Source organism: Solanum lycopersicum, chromosome 8 (assembly GCF_036512215.1).
Source record: "Solanum lycopersicum chromosome 8, SLM_r2.1".
NCBI lineage: Eukaryota > Viridiplantae > Streptophyta > Magnoliopsida > Solanales > Solanaceae > Solanum > Solanum lycopersicum.
Window position 1 is genome coordinate 66,768,916 of NC_090807.1, and position 23,152 is coordinate 66,792,067.

The 23,152-nt window shown below is 32.2% G+C and overlaps 4 protein-coding genes across 5 annotated transcripts; 2 read left to right on the plus strand and 2 right to left on the minus strand.

The window, feature by feature from the left end:
• Window positions 1–5,307: 5,307 nt before the first annotated feature.
• On the minus strand, window positions 5,308–9,954 carry ISPF (2-C-methyl-D-erythritol 2,4-cyclodiphosphate synthase). The gene is made up of 3 exons (NM_001366778.1): window positions 9,520–9,954; window positions 7,938–8,068; window positions 5,308–5,705 (listed from the first exon to the last, which is right to left on the minus strand). The coding sequence occupies exons 1-3, from the start codon at window positions 9,923–9,925 to the stop codon at window positions 5,472–5,474; spliced, it is 771 nt and encodes a 256-aa protein (NP_001353707.1). The 5' UTR covers window positions 9,926–9,954; the 3' UTR covers window positions 5,308–5,471.
• A 1,185-nt stretch (window positions 9,955–11,139) lies between these two features.
• LOC101246077 (G-patch domain-containing protein 1) lies at window positions 11,140–16,210 on the plus strand. 2 transcript variants are annotated; one of them, XM_004245517.5, is made up of 11 exons: window positions 11,140–11,414; window positions 12,862–12,946; window positions 13,279–13,355; window positions 13,449–13,476; window positions 13,565–13,652; window positions 13,748–13,814; window positions 14,294–14,378; window positions 14,828–15,009; window positions 15,222–15,446; window positions 15,535–15,648; window positions 15,759–16,210. In XM_004245517.5, exons 1-11 carry the CDS (start codon window positions 11,337–11,339, stop codon window positions 15,810–15,812), a joined length of 1,083 nt encoding a protein of 360 aa, XP_004245565.1. In that variant the 5' UTR covers window positions 11,140–11,336; the 3' UTR covers window positions 15,813–16,210. The 2 variants fall into 2 exon arrangements, with proteins under 2 accessions (XP_004245565.1, XP_010325384.1); XM_010327082.4 differs by having other exon boundaries at window positions 11,154–11,414; window positions 13,574–13,652.
• Window positions 16,211–16,561: 351 nt separating this feature from the next.
• Window positions 16,562–20,342, minus strand: LOC101258775 (meiotic recombination protein SPO11-2). Its single transcript, XM_019215312.3, has 12 exons — window positions 20,209–20,342; window positions 19,453–19,551; window positions 19,167–19,250; window positions 18,690–18,819; window positions 18,474–18,611; window positions 18,283–18,371; window positions 17,662–17,790; window positions 17,496–17,590; window positions 17,301–17,363; window positions 17,147–17,223; window positions 16,920–17,050; window positions 16,562–16,839 (listed from the first exon to the last, which is right to left on the minus strand). The coding sequence occupies exons 2-12, from the start codon at window positions 19,528–19,530 to the stop codon at window positions 16,705–16,707; spliced, it is 1,149 nt and encodes a 382-aa protein (XP_019070857.1). The 5' UTR covers window positions 19,531–19,551; window positions 20,209–20,342; the 3' UTR covers window positions 16,562–16,704.
• Window positions 20,339–20,974, plus strand: LOC101258478 (uncharacterized). Its single transcript, XM_004246059.5, has one exon. It carries the CDS (start codon window positions 20,339–20,341, stop codon window positions 20,972–20,974), a length of 636 nt encoding a protein of 211 aa, XP_004246107.1.
• Window positions 20,975–23,152: the final 2,178 nt, after the last annotated feature.

A 23,152-nucleotide genomic window follows, 5' to 3' on the forward strand; every position in this document is an offset into this window, starting at 1 on the left:
ACAATGTGATTAATTTGATTGACTCATTTGGCTAGTGATTAATATCCAAATTATTATTCTTAATAAACTTTAGTGCAAAAACAGAAGGCTTTTTATTCGTGATGTAATTGTGCACCTAACGCGCATATACGATGTTTTTATCACTAGATAGACTTCAAAGCTTTCGATGTATCAACAGAGTCAAAATTTTCATTAAAATTTTTAAAAATATAAAAAAATAATATACAAAAGATTTCAAATAAGATTCAATATATACTATATTTATAAATATATTTACATAAATAAAATATTAGATCGAACTTTGGTGTCAAGGTAATTGCAATAAGTAATCGGAAAAAAGTAGAAAGAACGAGACCTATTATGAAATATACAATGCATAACAGAGGCATATATGATCATTCAGATTATTGTATTCCACATCCTAAAAAAAAAAGATATAACTATTATAGAGAATGATTGGGCATAAAGTGTATGTATAGGTGATTTTTTAAGTTTGTCGTCAAATCTCAGGGTTCAACCTTGAATATGCGTGAAAACTATCAAGCTAGACTACGATAGGCAAAAAAATCTTCTTAATATGTGATTAATCATATATAAAAAATATATTTTTTTGTCAAAGAAGATATGATGAACCTCCTCAATCACTATGCCGACTATACCCTATCTAAAAGCTATAAGAACATTCATATCTTTATCATTAGTAATTGTTTCGTATTTTTCAATAACATATAAGAACTCGATATGTTATATAAGTTGAATGACATATCAAAATACTTTCAAAAAGAAATGTCAAAAATTATCCTATATTATATTTTAGGTCGGTGTTATATTTGTCCAAGGGAAAATATAAGATTATTTGTTCTATGATGAGTATATAAATAAATGTTGTGTCGTCAACCATAAAATTTTCATGTTTCTCTTGTGAAAAATGTTTTGGTTTTTGGGAATTAAAAAAGTATAAAGACTAAGTAGTTACGTTTTTTGGTATAGAATTATTTTTTTACCATAATTTCACCAAGCAAATGCGGTACCAAAAAATAGTTGCTTTTTCTCCGTCCACACATTTTAAGCATTTTTTTTCCACTCAATAATCAAAATCATTCAATTATATATGAGGCAATTTTTCAATTTTAACTTCTGTCCATGTTTGAAATTTAACCTATTCTGAGCATGTTATGCTGCATTCTTTTTAAACACATTAAAATAATCTAGCTATTTTTATAAGTAATTTCAATTTGTTTGAGATCGAAGTATTATTATTATAAGTATATTTATCTATATCAAAGTTGATATGATAACCTACAAAATCGAAAAGCATCACATTATAACTGATTAAATTGATCTTGATGAGATAAAAATATCGAGTTTAAATTTTGAGCACAATTTTTTTTTATCGAATGCTCCCGAAGGGATAAATTTTGTGTATCATCAATGTACAAAATTTTCTATACCATCAATTAAGTTTAATGAAATTTAACCAAGTATGTAACTTACTTTAATAAAATAATCATAATTAATGAAAACGAAAATCAACAATTTACAAATATATATATATATATATATATATATATATATATATATATATATATTAACAAAGTGGTTGAATCAATAATTGGATTCTAACCAAAATTATTTCCAAATTTAAATTGTTTTTTCCAAAGTTAATTACAAGGGATTTACAACTACTATGTTTATAGTAGTTTTTTCACTTTTTCTACCGTTCAATTAATCTTTGCCGCATCAAACTTTTTTACAGTATCAAACATTGTCAACGGGTAAGAAATAATCTTTAAAATATCAAACGATTTTGAAACTTGACAAGCTTCTTCTACTTGGTGAAAATTATTGGTTCTTGTAAATCGAGCGATACTTTAAAAATTATTTTTTACCAGCTAACAACGTTTGATGCTGTAAAAAATGTTTGATGCGGTGAAGATTTCTTGAACGATAGAAAAGGTGAAAAACCTACGGTAAACAGTAATTGCAATTAACTTTGGAAAAACAATTTAATTATGGAAATAATTTTGTCTAGAATTCAAGTATGATTCAACCACATCATTGATGTGTTTTTTTAGTAAATTGTTGATTTTCTTTTTTCATTAATTATGGTTATTTTATTAAAGTAAATTACTATGGTTAAATCTTTATTAAAATTAACTAATGGTGTAGAAATTTTGTAAACTGACGATGCATGTTGATTAATTGTAAAGTCAAAGCTTGGATTTGATATAGTAAATACAATGGCCTAGTCAGAAATTTTGTTAAGAATGTCTTAGATTTATAGAATTACATCAAATACGTTATTGTTGTTGTATTCAGTAAGTGACGTAGCCGCACCAAGCCTAAGAGGACAATCATTCACTTTTCGTCGACAAATCATATTATGCATATTAAAAATTAGTTAAAATATATCAATCAAAAATATTTTCATATATTTATATTAAAATCTAAAACAAATAGTGTGTATACCACCTTGATTATCTTTGCTGTTTAAAATATAAATGGAAAGATTATTGTTGATAAATCTTCAACTCAAAGTCATAAAATTTGATACGACACCTAAATGCCTACTTAATTAACCATACAATTTATGCTATTTTTATAAAGTCAACAAAAGTCATACTTTAGGGGAGACAAAAGAAAACATGGAGGAGTGATTATTGACCTAATTTTACTAGGTGATCTTACTTGTCTTTTTTTTTTTTTTTAAATAAATAAAGCAAGAGGAACATTTGCACCATACTCAAATAAAGGGAAAATATAAGCATATGATTCATAACCAAAAATAAATTCAAATAATAGTCAACAATTACTCAAACTTTATGATTTTAGCATGCACAACTCACGATGAATAGTAGTAAAGTTTGGGTTTGGGTTTGGATTTAAGTTCACTGAACAGAAATCGTCATTATTAAAAAAACGTTTATTTTTATTATATTTTTTTTTTGTAAATTTAAATTCAATTAAGTTATATGTGGATCAAGACACTGGACAAAAAAACAAAAAACTCACTAATAACCTTTTTGAAGTCATAAAGTATTAAAAATTCTGATAATTTTTCATAAGACAATGCGAATTTGAGAAAGAAAATAAAATAACGTTAAAAATAAATAAATGAAATGTAGAATGAGTCAACCACGTGGATGGCTTTTTTGTGTATAAATTTAATTGGAATGGAAAAAATAAATAATTACGAGTCAATATCCAAATCCTAAGACTTTTTTGGTGTGTCCCTGCAGTCACACTAAAATTAACTTCGCTTAAATACTAATATTTCTAATTTCTAAATTTTCAATAAGAAAAAGGGTGTCAAATAAATGAATTGAGTCAAATTTAGACGAATTAGTATAAATTCATTAGACATCAAAAAAGAAAATACAGATTTATTTGACCGCATATAAAACATAACCTAATTTATTCAAAATTTAACTTAGTCATAATATATACTGAAAATGTGTCGTTACCACCACCAAGAATACAATAGTAAAAATTATATATCATTAACTAGAAATTCTGAATTCAACTTTGAAGTGCTAGGAACTCTCAATATTAAGTTACTTATGATGTAAATTCAGATTCATCGATATAATAGGATTTAGACACGTGATAGTTAACCAACTTCATTAATTTGTTTATTTGTTTCATCTAGATATGTAATTCATTTTACGTCAAAGTAACATTATATATGTCCTTTGTTAGAACTTTTTTTTAGTTTTTTTTTTTTGGATAAAATTCTGTTAATTTATTTGGAAATAATAATATATGTTGCCCAAGTTGATCCTATCTTAATTGATATTAAATATCTGATTTAGCCCTTAATCAAGACATCACTACCTAATCCTTCGAGTTAATATTTATGGTCAATTTTAACACCTAATAGTAGTATTGTGCATTTACATATAGTTTGAAATTTCCTCAGTTGTTTTTTCAAAAAGTCAAAATTCAAATAGTCCATTGGAGTAATATGATTCTCATTCAGAAATTAAACTAGTCATGACTTTTTATGGAGACTTTCTTACCACACCAACAAACTCAATGTCGTCCCATAAATCACATCCGAGGAAGGTAATATATACGCAAACTTTAGTGATATTCTTGGCTTAAATGACATATTAGAGATTTTATTACAACTCTAACTTACTCAATGTAGTCCTATAAATTATGTATGAAAAGCGTAGAATGTACGCAAATCTTATCTCTCTCAGATCAAAAGTCATACCGAAGACTTCCTTAATTTTACGACAATATACTCAGTATAATCTCACAAAGTTGGGTCTAAGGAGGCCGCAGAGGCGAACCCAGGATTTGAAGGCTTTGGGTGCACCAATATAAAATATAGCTCAAATATAAGATCTAAGCTAAAATTTAAATAAAAATAGGCTTAAGTGAGATTCGTCTAGAGGTTGTTAACTCTAGCTTTTACCAATTGTACTAGAGCACTTCTATGCTTTTTATGGGTGCACTGTTACCTATATCATAAGTTCTATCAGTTTTTCAAAATAGATATACATATGATTTTTTTGGAAGTTACAGGGTGCACGTGCACCCCACCGTATGGTATGGGTCCGCCTGGAGGAGAGTTTGATATCTAATTCCAGAATCATTCAGCACTCAAAATCTGAGAAAATCAACTAATTTGGTCAAGTGCAAAACCATTCAAGAATCAAAATCCTTAGTGTGAATAATTTTTTTTTCAATTCTCTATTCATCATATTAAATGTTTTTGTTTGTGTGGTCAGATATGAATTAAGGAAAAGTCTAAGCAAAAGGTAAAAGAGAAGAACAAGACCATATAGTATGCCACAAAAGAAACTAGAAACTAGTATTGAATAGTAGCCTTTCAATTTTGTTGAACAGATTTAAGGTTGTCATGTCCTTCAACATAAATTTCTGACTGTGAAAATGCTAGAACTTATACTAATGTAGAATGTTCAGAATTTATCCCATAGGCTTATGTTGATCAAACAAATTGACTGAACCTTCAAAGAAACTGATGAAATATCACTGTATAACTTGCTTAGAAGTTTGAAATCGGGAAGTCTCTCTACCCTACAAAGGTAGGGATAAAATCTACATAAGTTAATATACGTTACTATCAGACGTTCATTGTGAACTTCAAGGCTGTCTTGTAAAAATACTACACAAATGAGTGTGAAAGAACAGGAAAGGCCACTAATTTTACTAAGCCGCAGATGTTGCAGCAAGCCACAATAACTTGTATATTTTGGTCATCAGAAATATTATAGTAGTATGTAACATCAGTTTTTCGAAGACCAACTGCTATAATATATATGAACAAAATGGAGAAAATTAATAAGGTGATGAAATTCCAAATTTTGGGATTATTATTGTTTGACTCTAAAGTTCTGAAAATATCCATGACCAAGAAGATCAACATGATGTGCTCTCTAAATGGCTTCAAAATGCTACAGTAACCACATTTTATACAACAAATCGACAAACTCTATTCACTATTTCTTCATAAGAAGAACAACAGTATGAGCCGCGATACTTCTGTTCTCACCGAGACTGTCAACTTTCTCATGAGTCTTTGCTTTCAGGTTTACAACAGAAGGATCAGCACCAAGCAGCTTACACAAGTTGGCTCTAATAGACTCCTTGTGTGGGCTCACTTTTGGTCTTTGTAAAATCAAAGTGGCGTCTAGGTTTCCCAATTCATAACCTGCTTCATGCATTAGACGCACCTGAATATTAACCATAAAGTATGGACAAGTTAGATCATTTGCTAATTTAAATGCAATTTAGTACTACCATTACTGATGATGGAAAAATGAAATCTTGTAAGGACATGTTACTTACCCTGGACAAATTTCTACGTCAAGATTTGATTGTTCGAGCCTCTAGTCAATCTATTCTTTGTTCTCAGCTTGAACTAGTTCTTGAATTATAAGCACATATCTAATTAATTCTCTTTTTTATTCTCCTATAGTGTTTAGGTGTAATTGTTCCATGTTCAGTACAATCTTCTTATTCAGAGGTCCAACGGACAACGAGCAATAAACCTAGCTACAATTGTTAGTTGTCTCAGGCAACATTATCAAGGAAAAAACTATTTTGTTCATTTTCAGCAATCTCACCTAACATCTATCACTGTCATGTAATCTCTACCAAACAAGCTAATTGATTCCCCTAAACTGAAAGTGTTAGTATTACTATCTTACTAATTAGGTGCTGACAATCCACTTCACCTCTTATATATCCAGATGACAAACCAGACTACTTTAAAAATTAGCCTCTGCGTGGGGTTGCGAATCTTCAATTTGAATGGTAAGAAACTTCATTTATACATATCAGCATCAGTTATATTCATCGAATAAATGAAAATGGAACCTAGCTTATGCAGAATAAGACAAGAAGTGCGAAAACTATTTCTTGTAAGTCGCATTACCATCTCGATTCAGTTAGTACTTGCGATTTCCTCATTTTTCACTCAATAGGAACCAGTAAACTTGTCACTCCTCAAAAAGGAAAACCAGAACATTTTATCAATAAATGACATATTAAAGTAAATCAATAAATTTAACAACTCTCCAGGCTGTGAGAGTGCATAAAATAAAGCTCAACTACACATCATACTGGTATCCACTATTCTACATGTTATGTCATGTATCAAGTAAAGAAAACAGTGGTTGACATAGGAGGCAGGTAGGTCAAACACAAGGTGAGAGTGCATAATATGCCCCCACTGCATATTATTTCCCTGAGTTGTTGAATTCTTTAAAACTTATGCTGAGTTGTATCTCCATACAATCATTATCTATTTGTGCAGTTTGTATGCAGGCAAGTTGTATGTGATGTGACCAAAAGTTGTATATGATGTGACTGATAAGGCAACAAACATGTGAGTTAGCCATCATTAGAAGAACGAAGTGAACTTCCTTCAAAGTATCCATCAATTATCCAAAACAACTAACTACAAACACACAGAGAAAAGAAATGAAATACAAAATCAATGGAGGAAAAGGGTGAAAAGAGAAGGACTTGGATTCCATCCTTGAGAAGATGTTGAGATTGTAAGAACAGAGTAGGACTTAGGCTGATAAAGTACAGACAGCGAATATTGAAATGTAGAAAATTCAGATATTTAGGCCATCTTCTAACAGGTAGGTACCATAGATGAAACCATAGCACATAAATCAAAGATACGGAATTGCCACACTCTTGGAAGATGCAGAACAAAGTGAAAGGCAAATTCCATAGGACGTTTATGAAAGCAGTAATGTTTATATTAGAGAATATATTGGCCTCTAATACCCAACATACTCCACAAGAAAAACGCAATTTTAAGATGGATGTGTAGTCATACAAGACAGACTCGATTAAAAATGACCATATCCAACAACGGGAGCAAAGTAGTACGGAGTCAGGATAAAACGAGAGATGATAATCTGACCGTAAGTGTGATAAAATAAGGATTGAAGGTGATTAAATGGAACGAGGTCGACCTAAAATTACATTGATTGAAATTGCTTAAAAAAGACCTACAATCTTATAGATTTAGTGCTTAATTAAGCTGAGATCAGAACACAATGGACACAAAGGATCTATGTAGACAATATCAACTATTGAAATTACGACTTAGATGCTATTTTTACACTTACATTATGGCTGGTGTTTATTGGGGGTCCTTGTACTAGAGTTAGACTTGTATGTTTCATGCTGAGGTAAGTGTTGGATGTTAAAGAACTCTAATTCTAGAGAAGCCTTAGTTAGCCTTACATGACCAACAACAAGCGACCACTTGATCATAGTATATACAAAAAAATAAATGAGGATAGAAGAATAAAGGAATATTATCGGAGATAGTGAGGGAAAAACACAGAGAAGGACAAGTGGCCAAAATTTCCACAGAGAAGCTTAGAGACAGTGTTGAACTCAATTAACAAAAAGAAAAATAAAGAAGAGCATCAACTTACAGCTTCTTCCATGAACACCGAAGAAGGCGCACCCTTCCATTTAGGGTCAGTGTCAGGGAAAATCTGCCCAATATCAGGAAGCCCCAGAGCTCCCAAAATTGCATCAACAACACAGTGAAGCAAAACGTCACCTAAAAGAATAAACACAAAATAAAAAAATTAATCTCTTAAACAACAGAGACGAGTCTTTATGTGCTTACATATGGAATGAAGTAAGTATATCCTCTATCCCAAAAATAAGGGAAAAGGTCAAAATTTACTCTTCTACTATGACATAATTTTACCATTTCTTGTACTATGAAACCATTTATCCCTTACCATAACAAAATTGTCTCGTATTTTCCGTTGACTTTAATGGAACTCCAGTGAGGATAGGGTGGATTCCACGTGTCGGTGTCAAATTACTTGATAAAAGAAGTCCAAATTTACCACTCTAATCTACAGTTCTAATTACTCATTGTCATATTTCAGGTCGGAGGTTTGGTGGATTCAAGGGGAAAAATGAGACGATTTATTACCGACAATGTATGTCTTCATAGTATAATAGAGGGTAAAATTAGATATTTCATATATAGAGTGGTACCCTTTTTCCTGAAAAGAATGGAGAATTCGAGCGTCATACATCTAAGTTTTGTTGTGAATTTGTACACTTCTTAAGCTTCTTCAAATAAAATCCACATATTTGAAAATTGCTTACTACAACTTACAATTATTTTTTGTATAGTTTTAACATTGTTTGAAAATTACATTAAGTAAGATCGCCAAACAAATTGGACGTCACTAGTTTCTTAATCCTGCCAAGATACAAGATGGCATATACAGAAACCACAGAGAAGATATATAAACCTGGCCCTTTTATGAACAAAAGTACTTAACTTTTGAATTACAAATTATAATCAAATACATTTTCTGTAATGCTTAATCTAAAGAATAGAAGAGTCAAACAAATTGGTGATCATGACCATTAATCTTCTTAAAATACAATTCACATATTTGGAAACTGCGCAAAATACTACTACAAATCATACTACTAATAATAACTAGAAGGGTATATAACTTCTAAAAGTGCCTAAAATCTAAATAAATAGTACTGCCTCCCACTGTTTCAATTTGTTTGTCTTACTTTATTTTTTAGTCAATTTCAAGCAGAATGCCTCTTTCCTTTTCCTAATTTATCGGTCAAAAAGGCGAAGAAATGAATTCATCATTCCAACACGCATTCAAGAACTCGAGAATAAACTAATGTCCTGTTCACAATCTCGATTGAAATCCTGCAAATGGTATTTTCCATCGAAAATCATTGTTGTGCTTTCAGCTCATTGAATAAAATGCAACCGAAATGACGTACGAACATTTCTTTAATTTTACACCAAGATACAAAAGTCTTCTACATTCCAAATTCCGTGCTTAGTCAAAACCAGACAAACATACTGAAATGGATAGAGCAATATTGTTCAATCCTCCATTTGTGAATATACCCAAACAAAATCACCTAGAACCCCTTTTTATAATTAAACAATTGTACGAAAAATTAGTGAAAAGAACAGCCTTTGCGAAAGAGTATGAGTTAAGTCAAAATTACCATCAGAGTGAGCTTCACAGCCTCTATCATGAGGAATATTAATCCCACCAATAATCAAAGGATAACCAGGTTCCAATCGATGAAGGTCAAATCCATGGCCGACTCTAAAAGGAAGAGACTTCAACGGAGTGGAATTCGAGCTAGATGTTTCTGTTTCAGCTTCAATTGCAGCTGCAGAAGAAACCACCAAACTCCTCAAGGGTTTGATTGTTGATTGGGGCAAAAGAGGATTTGAAGAGTGATGAGAAAAGGGTTTTTGCTTTGAGATTAGTTTGGTTGGAATTGGAGTTGAAAAAAATAGTGAAGACGCCATAGCCACTGGAATCGAGCTCAGTTTGGTGGAGAATCTCAAAGAACTTGTGTAAATTGAAGGGAAAATTCCAATCTTTTCGAAGACAAGTGGCATTCTAGTCCCAATATTTTATTTAGATATTCAAACTAATTATGTTTCAACTCAAATTTATGCAATTAGATATTTTTTATTCAAAAATTTAATAATCATGTGTTTTTCATTCGTTTATTGTATAAATATCTTAAAATATGTCATTTTTGTCCTTCGAAATAAGTTAGTTGGTTTGGGTGGTCATCCACATGGAAATCTAGGAATAATCATCCACGTGGAAATCTAGGATCAATCTCCTTGTCTTCTGAGTCGAGTATGTCACATAAAATGTACGTCGTTTTCTTTAATAATACATATCAACTTCATTACAAATGACGGGAGTTTTATGACTTGTTAAGCAATATAATTTTAAAAGAAAAAAACATTTTTTTGTGATTTAAGAGAAAATTACGCGGTTAAACAAACTTCTACTATTTAATTACTCATCATAACTATAGTTTGTTATAATTATCACTCATGACTAACATTATACATTAATTACGTAGGCTGACTTCGAGTTTGTATAGTTGGTCACATTAGTATATTTATAATTTGCCAAAATATACATACATATACATATATATATATATATATATACATACCCGCGCGCGCGCGCGCACACACGCACACACAAAATTCACCTCTCTCCTACTCTCTGCTCTCTCTTGCTCACCTCTCTCCTCCCTCTCCCAATCTCACTCGCCTTTCTCCTCTCTCTCCCAATTTCGCTTTCCACATATACAAATGCACATGTATAATATACAATTATTTAATCGATATACATATACAATTTATCTCTCTTCCACTCTCTGACTTCTTTCCTCCCTCTCCCAATCTCGCTCGCCTCTCTTTTCCCTCTACTAATCTCGCTCGCTTCTCTCCTGTCTCTCTCAATATCACTCTCCTCTCCTCCCTCTTTCAATCTCGCTTGCCATATATACAAATAAATATGTATAATATACAATTATTTAATTGATATATTATACAATTCACCTGTCTCTCACTCTTTCCCCTCTCTCGCTTCTCTCCTATCTCTCCCAGTCTCACTAGCCTCTCTCCTCTCTATAACATGTAGCTACGAATTATAATTATCAAACTATAACTATGAAGAATAATTAGACTATTTTTGAGTGACTATACGTGAAAGTTTCTCAATTTTGATTACTAATTTTGGACTTTTGGGCATCCAGTTTCAAATTTGGGCCTACTTCATGGGCCTCTACAACCAAACTCGGCCCAACTAAAATGTAGTGTTTTTCCTCATGCATTCACTGATATTAGGGTCTCAACTGCTGTCTCTAAAACCCTTTCGCTCTTTACTTTTGTTGAGCACCAACCCTCTCTTCCTCTTTGCTAGTTGATACTCGTTTTCTACCAGCGTATAAAGAGGAAGAGAGCGTTGCAAAGAGACAATTTTTACCTCCGATCGTTGGCTATGGCGGCGCCGGAAGCTCCCGTTTGCTACGTCGGAGTTGCCAGAAAGTCTGCCGCCTTCCGTCTCATGAAACAAATGGTTCGCAATTTTCATTCTACTTTCATATACATTTGTTAATGCTCGTATTTATCTGTAATGAACTGAATTGAATTGCTAAAATTGAATTACTTTTGTTTTTTATGGTTTGATCCATGTCATTTGAGTTGAAATTTGATAACTCTGCATATTCGTGTTCTAAAAACCCACAAAAAAAAGGAGATTAAGAATAATTCATTTGCGCTTCTATGGAAAATGAATTACATAAAGATGTAGAAATGTAAATATCGAATTGGAATAAGTTATATATATCACGAATTACATAAAGATGTAGAAATGTAAATATCGAATTGGAATAAGTTATATATTTGTACTCTCCTTTGTCTCCATAGCAATATTAAAGCTCGAGGATTTTATATTTGTTTAATTTCCATGACTTTTGTGATTAGGAGAAGTGAATGATATCGATTGAGTGGTGCTGAGCTTTTGATTTTGAGACTTACTGTATGTATGATGCATTTTTTATTTTGATTCGCGATTAACTATAATTTTTTTTGGTGCTCTATATATTTATTGGAGTTAATTGCAATTAGGAGTACAAATCAAATTGAAAACCATATCAAACCAACAAAAAAACCTTAACCAGATTTGGTTGGTATTGAGTAAGAAAAATGAACCTTATCAACAAATATGTAATTATCTATCTTCCTTACAAACTTCATATAGGATTTGTTAAGAACATATGTTAAGGAAATATTTGTGATTCTCTCTTTGGATGTTTTATAGAACTATGTATTACATCCATTTTATATACTTTAACTAATGGTCAATCTAAGTGTAATTGAAATGCGTCAATTTATTAGTTTTTTCCTATATTTGTGATTCTCCTTTTGGATGTTTAGAACTATATAGTACATCTTGGTCAATCTAAGTGTTACTTAAATGTGTCGAATTTATTAGTTTTTTCATATTTATATTTCCATATTTACTGTACTCTTTCATCTTTTTCGAATTTGATTGTATTTATTGGTAATTTTTAAAATTAAAGACAGTATCAATTTTTAGGTTTTATGTCGACTTTTGTGTTTAATTATTAAAGTTTAATTAAGTTTGAACGTGTGCATCATTGAAAAATTATTGTTAGACTAACAAAATAACCATCATGTGTTTAATAGTACGTATGTATATCCATTTGTTAACTACTACTAAATATATATTGAGTTATTAAAATTGTCTATAACTCAAAAAATGTTAATACTGAAATAGTATTCATTGGACAAAAAACCAGAAAATTGAACCAACCAAACCGCCCCATGTATACCCCTAACTGCAATGAACCAATGATGGAGCTAGGAACATGTATGGAAATATAATGATTAGATCTATTTTTTTGTGTGTGTTTCTGCGTAGACTTGACGCTTGCTAGTTAATCTGCAAACTTTCCATAGATACATATATTTCTAATACGTATGAAATGTGTGTTCAATAGGGATGGGAAGAAGGAGAAGGCCTAGGCAAGAACAAGCAAGGAATCAAAGGATATGTCAGAGTTCAGAACAAACAAGACACTGCAGGTTTTTTTTGACTGCCTTATTGCTTCTGTAGTAATAATGTTCTCTGGTACGTTGCTGCAGTAAGGAAAAAGAACAACTCCCCTTCTCCTCTGTGTGTGTGTGTGTGGAAGGGGGTTTGAGGGTTTTGTGGGTGGGGGTGGGGGTGGGGGGTGATTGAACAAAATACAGATTCCTTAGCACTGCAATGAAGTAGCAAGTGATTGCCACCGAGTGCTATGCTGGTTCACTGTGTTTTGTGGAAACTGAAGTTGGAAGAGATTTTGTTATCTTCTTTATCATTCGGCTTTCAAAAATCAATAATTAGTTGCTTTTGTTTTTTAATTATGAAATAGGTATAGGTACAGAAAAGCCTAATGAATGGGCTTTTGACACTGCTCAGTTTGATAGCATACTTAAAAGATTGAAAGTGGTAACTCTCTTTTTAGACTTTTGAGTTTTAATTAATTAGTAAGTTTTTTTCCAAGTTTCTATATGATTAATATTCTTTTATGTTATTTGGCAGCAAACAGCTGAAACCAACAATGATGAAGGTATATTGAATTGGAATTGTTCTTAATTTATACTTGAACTTTTTCATTCTGTTGTATGAATTATTTTGGTTGTTTCTAACGGTAAAAGAGAAAAAAGAAGTGCAAAATGACAAGGCAACAGGAACTTCTAGTGGCGAACAAGAGACTGTTGCTAAGGTTACCAGGCCTCAAGGAAGGTGAGCAAGTTAATGTCACTGTATGCTTCTTCACGTGTGGTGAGCTGGAGCCTGGAACACATTGCAATAATATCTTTTATTTTTCTGTGCACCAGATATAAGAAAAGGGAGAGAGGGAAGCTTGTCCATGGATATTCAGCTCAGGATCTTGAAGGAATTCTTGTAAGTTTACTTTTGCATGACAACTGTGTTTTCACTATATGGATATTGATTAAGGACATACCAAGCTCACCAGCAATTTTTCCTTGATGTTGTCTCTGACGTTGTTAATTTATTATTGTTGTAGACAATCAATGAACAAACTATTTTTAGGGTACTTGACCATTCAAAACCTGTATACTTCCATAACAATTAGGAGCACTGGCAATACAATCGAAATGTTTATTTGTTTTATATGATTAAATATTCACTTGTTCAATTACATAAGAAAATTGAAAATTGTATCAGCACTTGGCATCTGTTCTAGTTGGAGGATAAAGATACTCGAGAAAGAGTCGAGGTCTGATGAAGCTTAGTGGAACCATGATTGTCTTGTTCAAAAAAAATGCAATCACTTGCCCATATTTGAGCCTTATTTGACTCAAAAGCTTGTAATTCATGCTCCTTTTGACAATATCTTCAAAAAAAAATCTTTTATGTAGGTCAAAAAGACAAAGACTTCTCAGACAAACGATGATCAAAAGGTACCAGATACAGCAGAGACTATTATTGTTGCCGATGATGCATGTAAGTTCTTGATATGTAATTTGCAGTTAGGCTGTGTAAGCCTCCTTTGATCTAGTAGATGTTTTCTTGCTATGTTTAGTTTCCAATCAAAAGGTATCGAATCAAGGCCCATATACAATGTAGGAAGATTGTGTTATTTCATTGATTTGCTTTGTCTGGGTAGGGCTTTCTTTTTGTTGGTGCAGGGAGAGTTTGGAAATACGAGTAGGTATTAATTTCTGTCTGATCTGCATTGCAGCTCCTGTTTCTCAATCATGTCTATAAATATTTTTTCGTTTTCTTGAAGGGTGGTGGGATAGTTGTGGCAGTGTATGTTTATTAGTGTGTGTGAATGTTTAAGAAGGATATGTTTACGTGATTTGAGGAATGTATTTTAGTACTTGTTGAACCTGGATTGGGCTTTTAGAGATGAGTGCTGATTGTTTACTAAACTAATTCTTTTTTGCCAGGGAATGAAGATCAAGGGGTTCCCCCAGAATGGTGGGGCTATAAAAATGGATTTGTCTCAGGAGGATTTCTTGGAAGTCAAGCTCGGAGAAAAACGTCATCCTCATCAGATAAGATGCGAGACTTCAGTGAGAGGACCACATTTCATGAGGATGATCAAGAAAATCTTTATAATCTTGTTCAAGTATGCTTTCCAACCATTTGAAGAAGTACAGATTTTATGCTAATTGTTATAAATGAGTTGAAATGTCACTGTCCCCTGAACACAATTGTGACACTTCCAATAAAGCTTTATCTTTACTAACTTCACCGATACATCTATATCTTCTAATAACTCTATTGTTGGCAAATATTATCAGGATCTGATAAGATAATGACAATGTCTTTCAACTGCAGAACACAGCCACAACTGGAAAACAAGGGCTGGGTATCAAGGACCGGCCTAAGAAGGTTGCTGGTTGCTACTTTGAGGGGAAAAAGACATCTTTTGATGATAGCGATGATGAAGATTCTTCTGAGTCAAACCCTCCCATGAAAGAACATGAAGAAACCAGTGACCCAATCAAAAATGATGAACCAAAATTGAAGCTGAAGAAATTGTGTAAACGACTGTTGAAACAGGTTTCTCCTTGGATTGCTTTTGTCACTTGTTAAGTGATTTATTTGAGTTCATATCTTGACTTCCCTTTATTGATGTCCCATACTCCAGGCACCAGGGAACTCGTTAAAACTGAAGCAGCTTAAAGTGCTAATTGATGAACAATCATCAGATTTTTTCTGCAATTTCACTAAAAAAGAGTCACTTGCGTTTTTGAAGTGCAAGGTAAGTACTTCTGTTGCAGTCTTCTACAGGAGATATCGTTCACCGTCTTTGCAATCCTGTTTTTGGGTTGTTCGTTTAGCATACTGATTGACTTGTCTCCTTGTATGCAGCTTGAAGGCAGTGACAAGTTCTCAGTGGAGGGAAAGAGGGTGTCTCTTTCGTAAAGAGAACTGAAAGAATTTTGCCGTAGCTGAGTTTAGCTGTAACGTAATGTAGATGGCCACCGAGACTAGGTTCACAGTAAATCAAGTTTATTTTGTTTTGCTGAGAGATATAGCAAGGAGCACAACATTGCGTTTAGGGGAGTACAGCATTTAGGCAGTCATTTCTTCACCCAGTGATCTGCCCTTCTTCTTTTTCTTCTCCTTCTCTTCTACCACCCTCCTCACTGTTTTGTTTTGATCTTTTTTTTTTGGGTGATAATTTGTGTTTTTTTGGCCAAGAATAGAGGTGAGTATAAGTTGTATTATTAACAGATGCATAATTATTTGATTGTTACACATTTATAATTTGTTATTGCACAAATGAGATGGGAGGTTTCACCCCCCTTTTCCCTGATGAATGGCCGGCCATTTTTTTTTTCTTTTATTATGGAGTGGTCAGTTCGGTATGTCTCTATATGGTTTAATTGTGCGAATACTTTGCAGGCTCCCCTGCTCATAACGGACCCTGTGAGCTCTGAATTTCCGCACATTCATAACACTAGTCTGGTGTGTTCAGTTTATTTTGGGAATTTGTTTCCTTTGTTAAGTTGAAGATTGCATATCTGCTCTGATGGTCATCGAGTCGAACTTCAGTTGAATGCCGTAATCTTAGATCTTTCAATGTAAGAGATCCTGTTGTTTTGGTAAACATAATAAGTCTTGATAGCAGTGACACTCCGAAATGAGGCGCTAGCTAAATAGACCGCATCAATGCACAAGAAAGCCGTAATGGTATCAATTCCTAATACGAATTGATTTTTAAGTGCTGAACTTCCTACACCGTTCAGTTAAGCATTCAATTCTGGAAATCCAATAGTTTCTCAGTACTTGTTTTCGATGAGTAGGCAAATTATTAGAGGTAATTGGCTTGTACTATTTTTGTCGCAAGGAACTTCACCAAGTAATCATATCCATGACAATAGAGAGCTTCAATCTCTGCCCTTCTACCACTCTGAATCATAGCAGCCACCTCTTCTTTGTAGCTATCCTGGAAAAAACCGGTATGTAACAATTTTCCGAACCAAATAATGGAGAAAGATTGCGTTTCTGTTGTAACTGGAATTATACCTGCAGAATCTCTGATGACATTAAGCTCTTGGCAATCTGGAGATCTCGAGGTTTCAAAGGGACCAAACATTCTTCAGGTATAAGTTGATTAATATCATCCTTCCGCAGTCCTAACCACTTGACATTACAAGCTTAAAAAAACATGCAGAGAAACAGACTCCTATAAGTGAAGTTAAGAAGACAACAAGGATACATGATTCAACATAACTTTTAAGAGAAAAGAGCACCATATCTGTATGCTTCAAGTCCCATCCCTATGCTTCCAAACTTGAAGGTGCAAAGGATTGCTAATCCAGCCGGGTTCCTTAAAAATCACAATTTGATTTGTAAGAGTTTTGCTCTGTAACTATGTGATGGCAATACTAGTCAAGTCAGTTATACCAGTCAACCAGCCCCAAGACTGGCAAATTAGGGAACATCCGACATATTCGATGAAGCAGAAACCTGAATAAGTTGTTACAGATTAGAATATGTTATGAATTAATACTTGAATGGACAATCTCCTAGCAGCTATTCTGTAAGCTAGAACATCAGAATAAAGTTCTATTTGAAGATGTTTATAAATCTTCACGTCACCTAGTTGCAATATCAGGAAATCCTTTGGCAGTAATCAGAATGCATGGGATGTGATTGAATACACGATCCTCTGCTAGTCGCTGGAATATAGCATGCTAAAAAGTGGAACTAGTTTTAGTTTCTTGCAAAAATGATTGACTAGAGTTCCCAACAAGTGATAAAATACCTTTTCCACCATGATGATGTATCGAGCATCTGTTTCCATGGTTAATTTTTCCAGCAATTCCAGGTCTCCTGATATAGCATAACCCGAAGATCCACAAGCAGAGCAGTCAATAACTTCCTTGTCTGGCTCCTATCTCAGTGGTGTAAAGAAACAAACTTAAGTCATATGTCCATCTTTGAAGAAAGAAATACCAAGTTCTAACTGTTGGATAAACTACCTATTTCAAATTCTTGAACAAGCTTTATATAGGAACTTAGAGACTTGTACATCATTTAAGTAATAGGTTCATTGAGTTTTGGCACAAATTCAAGATACAAAGCAAAATAGTTGATCATAGACGGCTACCAGCAGCTAGCTCTTATCAACTATAGAAATTTGGAAACATTGAAAGTTTTGACTAGGTTGGCTCATGTTGAAATCAAACAATCGGTTGTGCCTCAATCATAAACTAGTTGAGATGGGCTATATGAATTCTCTATATCCATTTGTTGTACATGGCCTATTTCATTCCAATATGACAGATCATGTTACTGGCCAAGTCAAAATACTAATACTGCTACGCGTTTGATTAAATTAAAATATAAACATTTGAAATTACAACCAAAGGGTTGATAATAGTACCTGTAACAATAAACGGCCTGCTATTGCCCCTCTGCTTGATGCCATTATTCCAAGGCTGTAACGGCTGCATCGAAGCAAAGCCACCAAGTCTGTTCCTCATAGATAGTAAATGAAGGACCTCGTGTTAACAAAATCAACCGAACACACAGATCATATTCAGATATGATGAAGAAAGAAGAAAGAACAATGACCTTGGATGGTCCTATTAACCTGCAATTGAGAAGTGAAGTAATCTGGTGAATCACAGAGCAGCTTGTAGTATAGCTCTCTCTGTGTCACCCTCTTTTCCTGAACCAGAATTTGGTAGCACATCTCCATAACCTTCCAAACTTGATCACAAAAACATTGCCAGCGTCATTGATTTGTCTAATAAGTAATTTGATGGTAAGAAACTTGTAGCCTTTTACCTCTTATGAATGACTTAGCACTATTCTCTCTCGTCAAAGAACGCGTGCAAAAAGAATGGGACAGGAAGATCCATGAATCACCGGTAAGTAACCCACGGCTCACTCTGCTATTGCTGGAGTTCCTACTGATCTGCATCACATATGCCATATATAAATCATCAACTATGCCTCTTTTTGACGTCCACTATATGAATCATCTATATCCATTTATGTTCAGGCCTAATTCATCCCAAAACTGGTAAGTCATTTGTTCTTTGAGGTGACAGAGAGGTTCACATATAAATCTCCCAAAGTTGCTTAATTAAGAACAATAAGCATTCTGAACAATTAACGAAGCATCAATCCAATGGATTTATCAACTTTTTTTTGGATTTGTTTATAACTTGATGATGCTTACAGCAGGCATATGAAGTAAGCTAAAAGTGCAAATTATAGAGAGATTTCGTTTCGAAAAGATGAAGATGTAAAATTTCAAACCAGTGATAGATCAGAAATTGACGGAGAGTTTGAACTTAGAGCTTTAAGAAAATTCAGGACCGCAACTTCGATTCGAGCTCGGACCTGAACACAGAAATTCGATTATATCAGAAAACAAATACATGCTGCAATCGCGACATGGTTAGAACTTTGAATCTACCAGTTCATCTTTTCCCATGGACTAAAATATATCGATCCGATTTAATTTAATTGAACTTCCAAATGAAGCAATTTATACATTCAACACTGCTAGAAATCTGCGAATGTTTTGGTGACGGAGAGTTACCTGTGAAGAAGGAAGGATATCGGCATAGCAGAGGTGTTGATCGGAGAAGAAAATGGTTGATCTGCAGAATTCTCCCATAGCTTCAAAATGGCGGTAAATCTGCAATTTTGAATTCAGAGGCTAAGCATTTATATAGTGTTTGATTTGGCCCACTTTTGCATATCCGGGTGAATTTATTCTCCTTCATTTTATATTAATTGAATTTTTAAAATATTTTTATTTTTGTCAAATGAACTTAATTGTTTAATTTTCAAGACTATTTTTAAAATGTTCTTTCAATTTTATTATTAGTATTGAAATTAATTATTAATTAATGTTTAGTTATTTTAATCATATATTTAACAATACAATAACAATAAAAATAGAAAATTATGTCTAATTTATGTTGTAATTTTCTTTTTTTAAAAAGCGTGAAACACCTCAACGATTTAATTGGACAAATTTCAATCATTTAATTGTATAATTTATCGTTTAAATGAGTTAATTTTTAATTTTTTCACCTTGAAGCCTAGAAATTAAAGACCACCACAAAATAGGAAATAATTTATTAGCTTCAATCGAATAAATTTAAAAAATCTAGAAGAATTAACTTAAACAAAAAATAATCTGTGAACTTTTTTTTTAATTATTATTAAAAATAATTGTACATAAAAACACATAACAAATTCATTCCCTCTAAAACAGAATTTGAAAAGGCCAACTTTTTTTCGAAATTCAAAAAAAAAAAAAGAAGTCTAAACCAAATGGAATTACTACCTGCTCTGTTTCTGTTTCGTCTTTATCTTCTCGTACACTTTACAGTACTATTCATAACAAACTTCTTCCCATTTCCATTTTTCTCTTCCTTATATATAAAACCATTTCTCTGTAGACAAACAACAAAACAATGGCGACAAACAGCAATGAAATCGACCATAGCTTACTTACACTGTCTCTGTCTTTTTCTCCGTCTCCCGTCGTAGCACCGCCACCTCCACCACCGCCACCGCCACCACCATCTCGCCGTCCACGTAAACGAAAGCGCACATTGAAAAGCGAAACGATTCCGGCGCCTTATCCATGGGCGACTAATCATCGAGCGAAGATTCACAGTCTTAATGTGCTACGATTGAATCAGATTTCAACGATAACAGGTGAAGTTCAATGCAGAAGATGTGAGAGGAAATACGAAATAGGATTTGATTTGTGTGATAAGTTTGCACAAGTAGGAAGCTTTATTTCGGCAAATAAAGAGTCTATGCATCAACGCGCACCGGATATTTGGATGTCGCCGATGTATCTGAATTGCAATTTTTGCGAACAAGAGAATAGTGTGAAACCGATCATCTCATCGAAAAAGAAATCAATTAATTGGGTATTTTTGCTATTGGGTCAGTTTATTGGATTTTGTACGCTTGATCAGCTCAAGTATTTCTGCAAACATAATGAAATCCACAGGACGGGTGCGAAGGATCGTGTTCTTTATCAAACCTATTTGTGTCTTTGCAGACAGCTTGATAATACTGGCCCGTTTGATTACTAAAACTATGAAAAAAGTGTCAGCAATTTGGGATGAAAAGAAGGGCTAGATTTTAAATGAAAAGGCTACAAGTTAAATGGGATTATTATTGCTAGGATGATTAGTATTTAGCTTTAGTTGAAAAAAGGTTTTATGTTTTTCTAGTGTAGCCAATATTTATTTTGGCTAATTAAAACGTAGCAATAGATATGTTGTGTTCTTTTTTTAAAAATTGTTAATGTTAAAGTTAATTTCTTGTTCAGTGATGAAATATCGTGTTTTGTCACAGGTTTGTAAGAGGGTAAATGGAAAGTTATTTTCCTCATTTACTCTTTTAATAAATTTATTTGTTTATTTTATCTTTTATACTTTATTCGTTCATTTTTATTATATATTTGGCATGATATTATGAAAATATTTATTCTATTTGTTTTTGTTTATATGTTAATTTTTATTTCACAAAATAAATACATAAATGACACTTTCATTTTTATTTTATATTGAAAAGTTATTTTTTTCATTCTTTTTTATATGTCACCTTTATATTTGTAAGTATATAAATAGCATGTATTAAAATTTTAATTTATTCTAATCATCATTGAACTTATTCTAATACATGTTATTTATGTACTTACAAGTGCAAAATGAGAGAATTTTAGTTTTGACAAAGTATATTAAGACAAATATTTTAAACAATTTCTTAAGGAAAAATATTAAAATGATTGCGAACACACCCTAAATCTTTGTTTGCTTTGGAATGGTTTCGATTAAGTCAAGCCTTTTCCAGTTTCCAATAATAACAGTTATGAGTAGTAATTAAAAGTGCTTAACGAATACTTATCATAATTTCAACAAACGATGCATTTTAATTATGCTTTTAATATTGTTACCTTCTTCTTTTTTAATTGATATCAATATAGTTGGGTTGTTACTTTTAATTATCGATATTAATTCAAGTCTTCCTCGGACTCTTCTTTCTTTAATTACTTGTTTATTTTTTCTATTAAAAAAATAATTATTGATATAGTAAGTTTATCATTTTAGCCATATTAATTACAAAATTAATGAATTAAAAATTAAAAATTTAATTAATTTAGCGTATAATAAATAAAAATATTTTATGTTTTCTTAATTTGTCAAAAATGAACAACTAATTAAGGACAACTAATAAAAAAAAGTAAACAAGTAAATAGAAAAAAGGGAGTATTAACAGAATCTATGAAATCATGCACACATGTTTGAGAAAAATATTTGAGGACATACTCACTCCATCTAATATTAATTGTCTATTAAGTATATTATTTAAATTGTTAAATATTATACTTGTTAACTTTATGAAATTAATTGATTATTTTAATACTTATTTTTTGATTTCCTCTTATCATATTTCTTTTCCTATTACATTTTTAGTAGGATGATTTGCATTAAGCTTGATTATACACTATAACAAAAATAACTTTAGTGACAATAAATATTGATCATAATAAAGAGTGCTAAAATTTTTAATGGCATTAGTTAAGTATCATTAAAATCAGTATCGCTAAAGGCTTTAGGGACATATACAAAGAGTGTTAATTGATGCTAAAAATATATATTTAACGGTAATTAAAAATTAATTGACGCTAATAATTATTTTTGATGCATTTGTTTAACGATGATTAAAAATTAATTAACGCTAATAATCATTTTTGATGCACGGACCCTTTGATTACTTAAATTATTAAAATATGTTGTTATAGTGTTGTTTTTATTATTTGTGGTTGAAAAACATGCTAGAAGTTAAATAGGAATACGTAAAAACTTTTGTTGGGATGGTTTGCATTTAGCTTTTAGCTGACACTAAAAGAAAACATACTCTTTCTGCCGATACAAATCACTAGAGATAGGCAAAATATTATCAAAAAAATTAAAACAGAAATTAAGCTTAATTTTCCATTTTTATCTTTATTAATTATTATCAAAATTATGATTAAAAATAACTAAATATTAATTAATAACGAATTTCAATACATAAAATATTGGAAAAAAGTGAGCAATTATTTCTGAACACACCCTAATTAATTAGAAAACATTTCTCAAAACACCATAATTATCTTTGTTGCTTTGGATTCAGTCAAATCTTTTCCAGTTTCCAATAATAATTATTAGTAGAGTAATTAAAAGGGCTTTATGAGTACTTATCATAAATTCTACAAACGATCA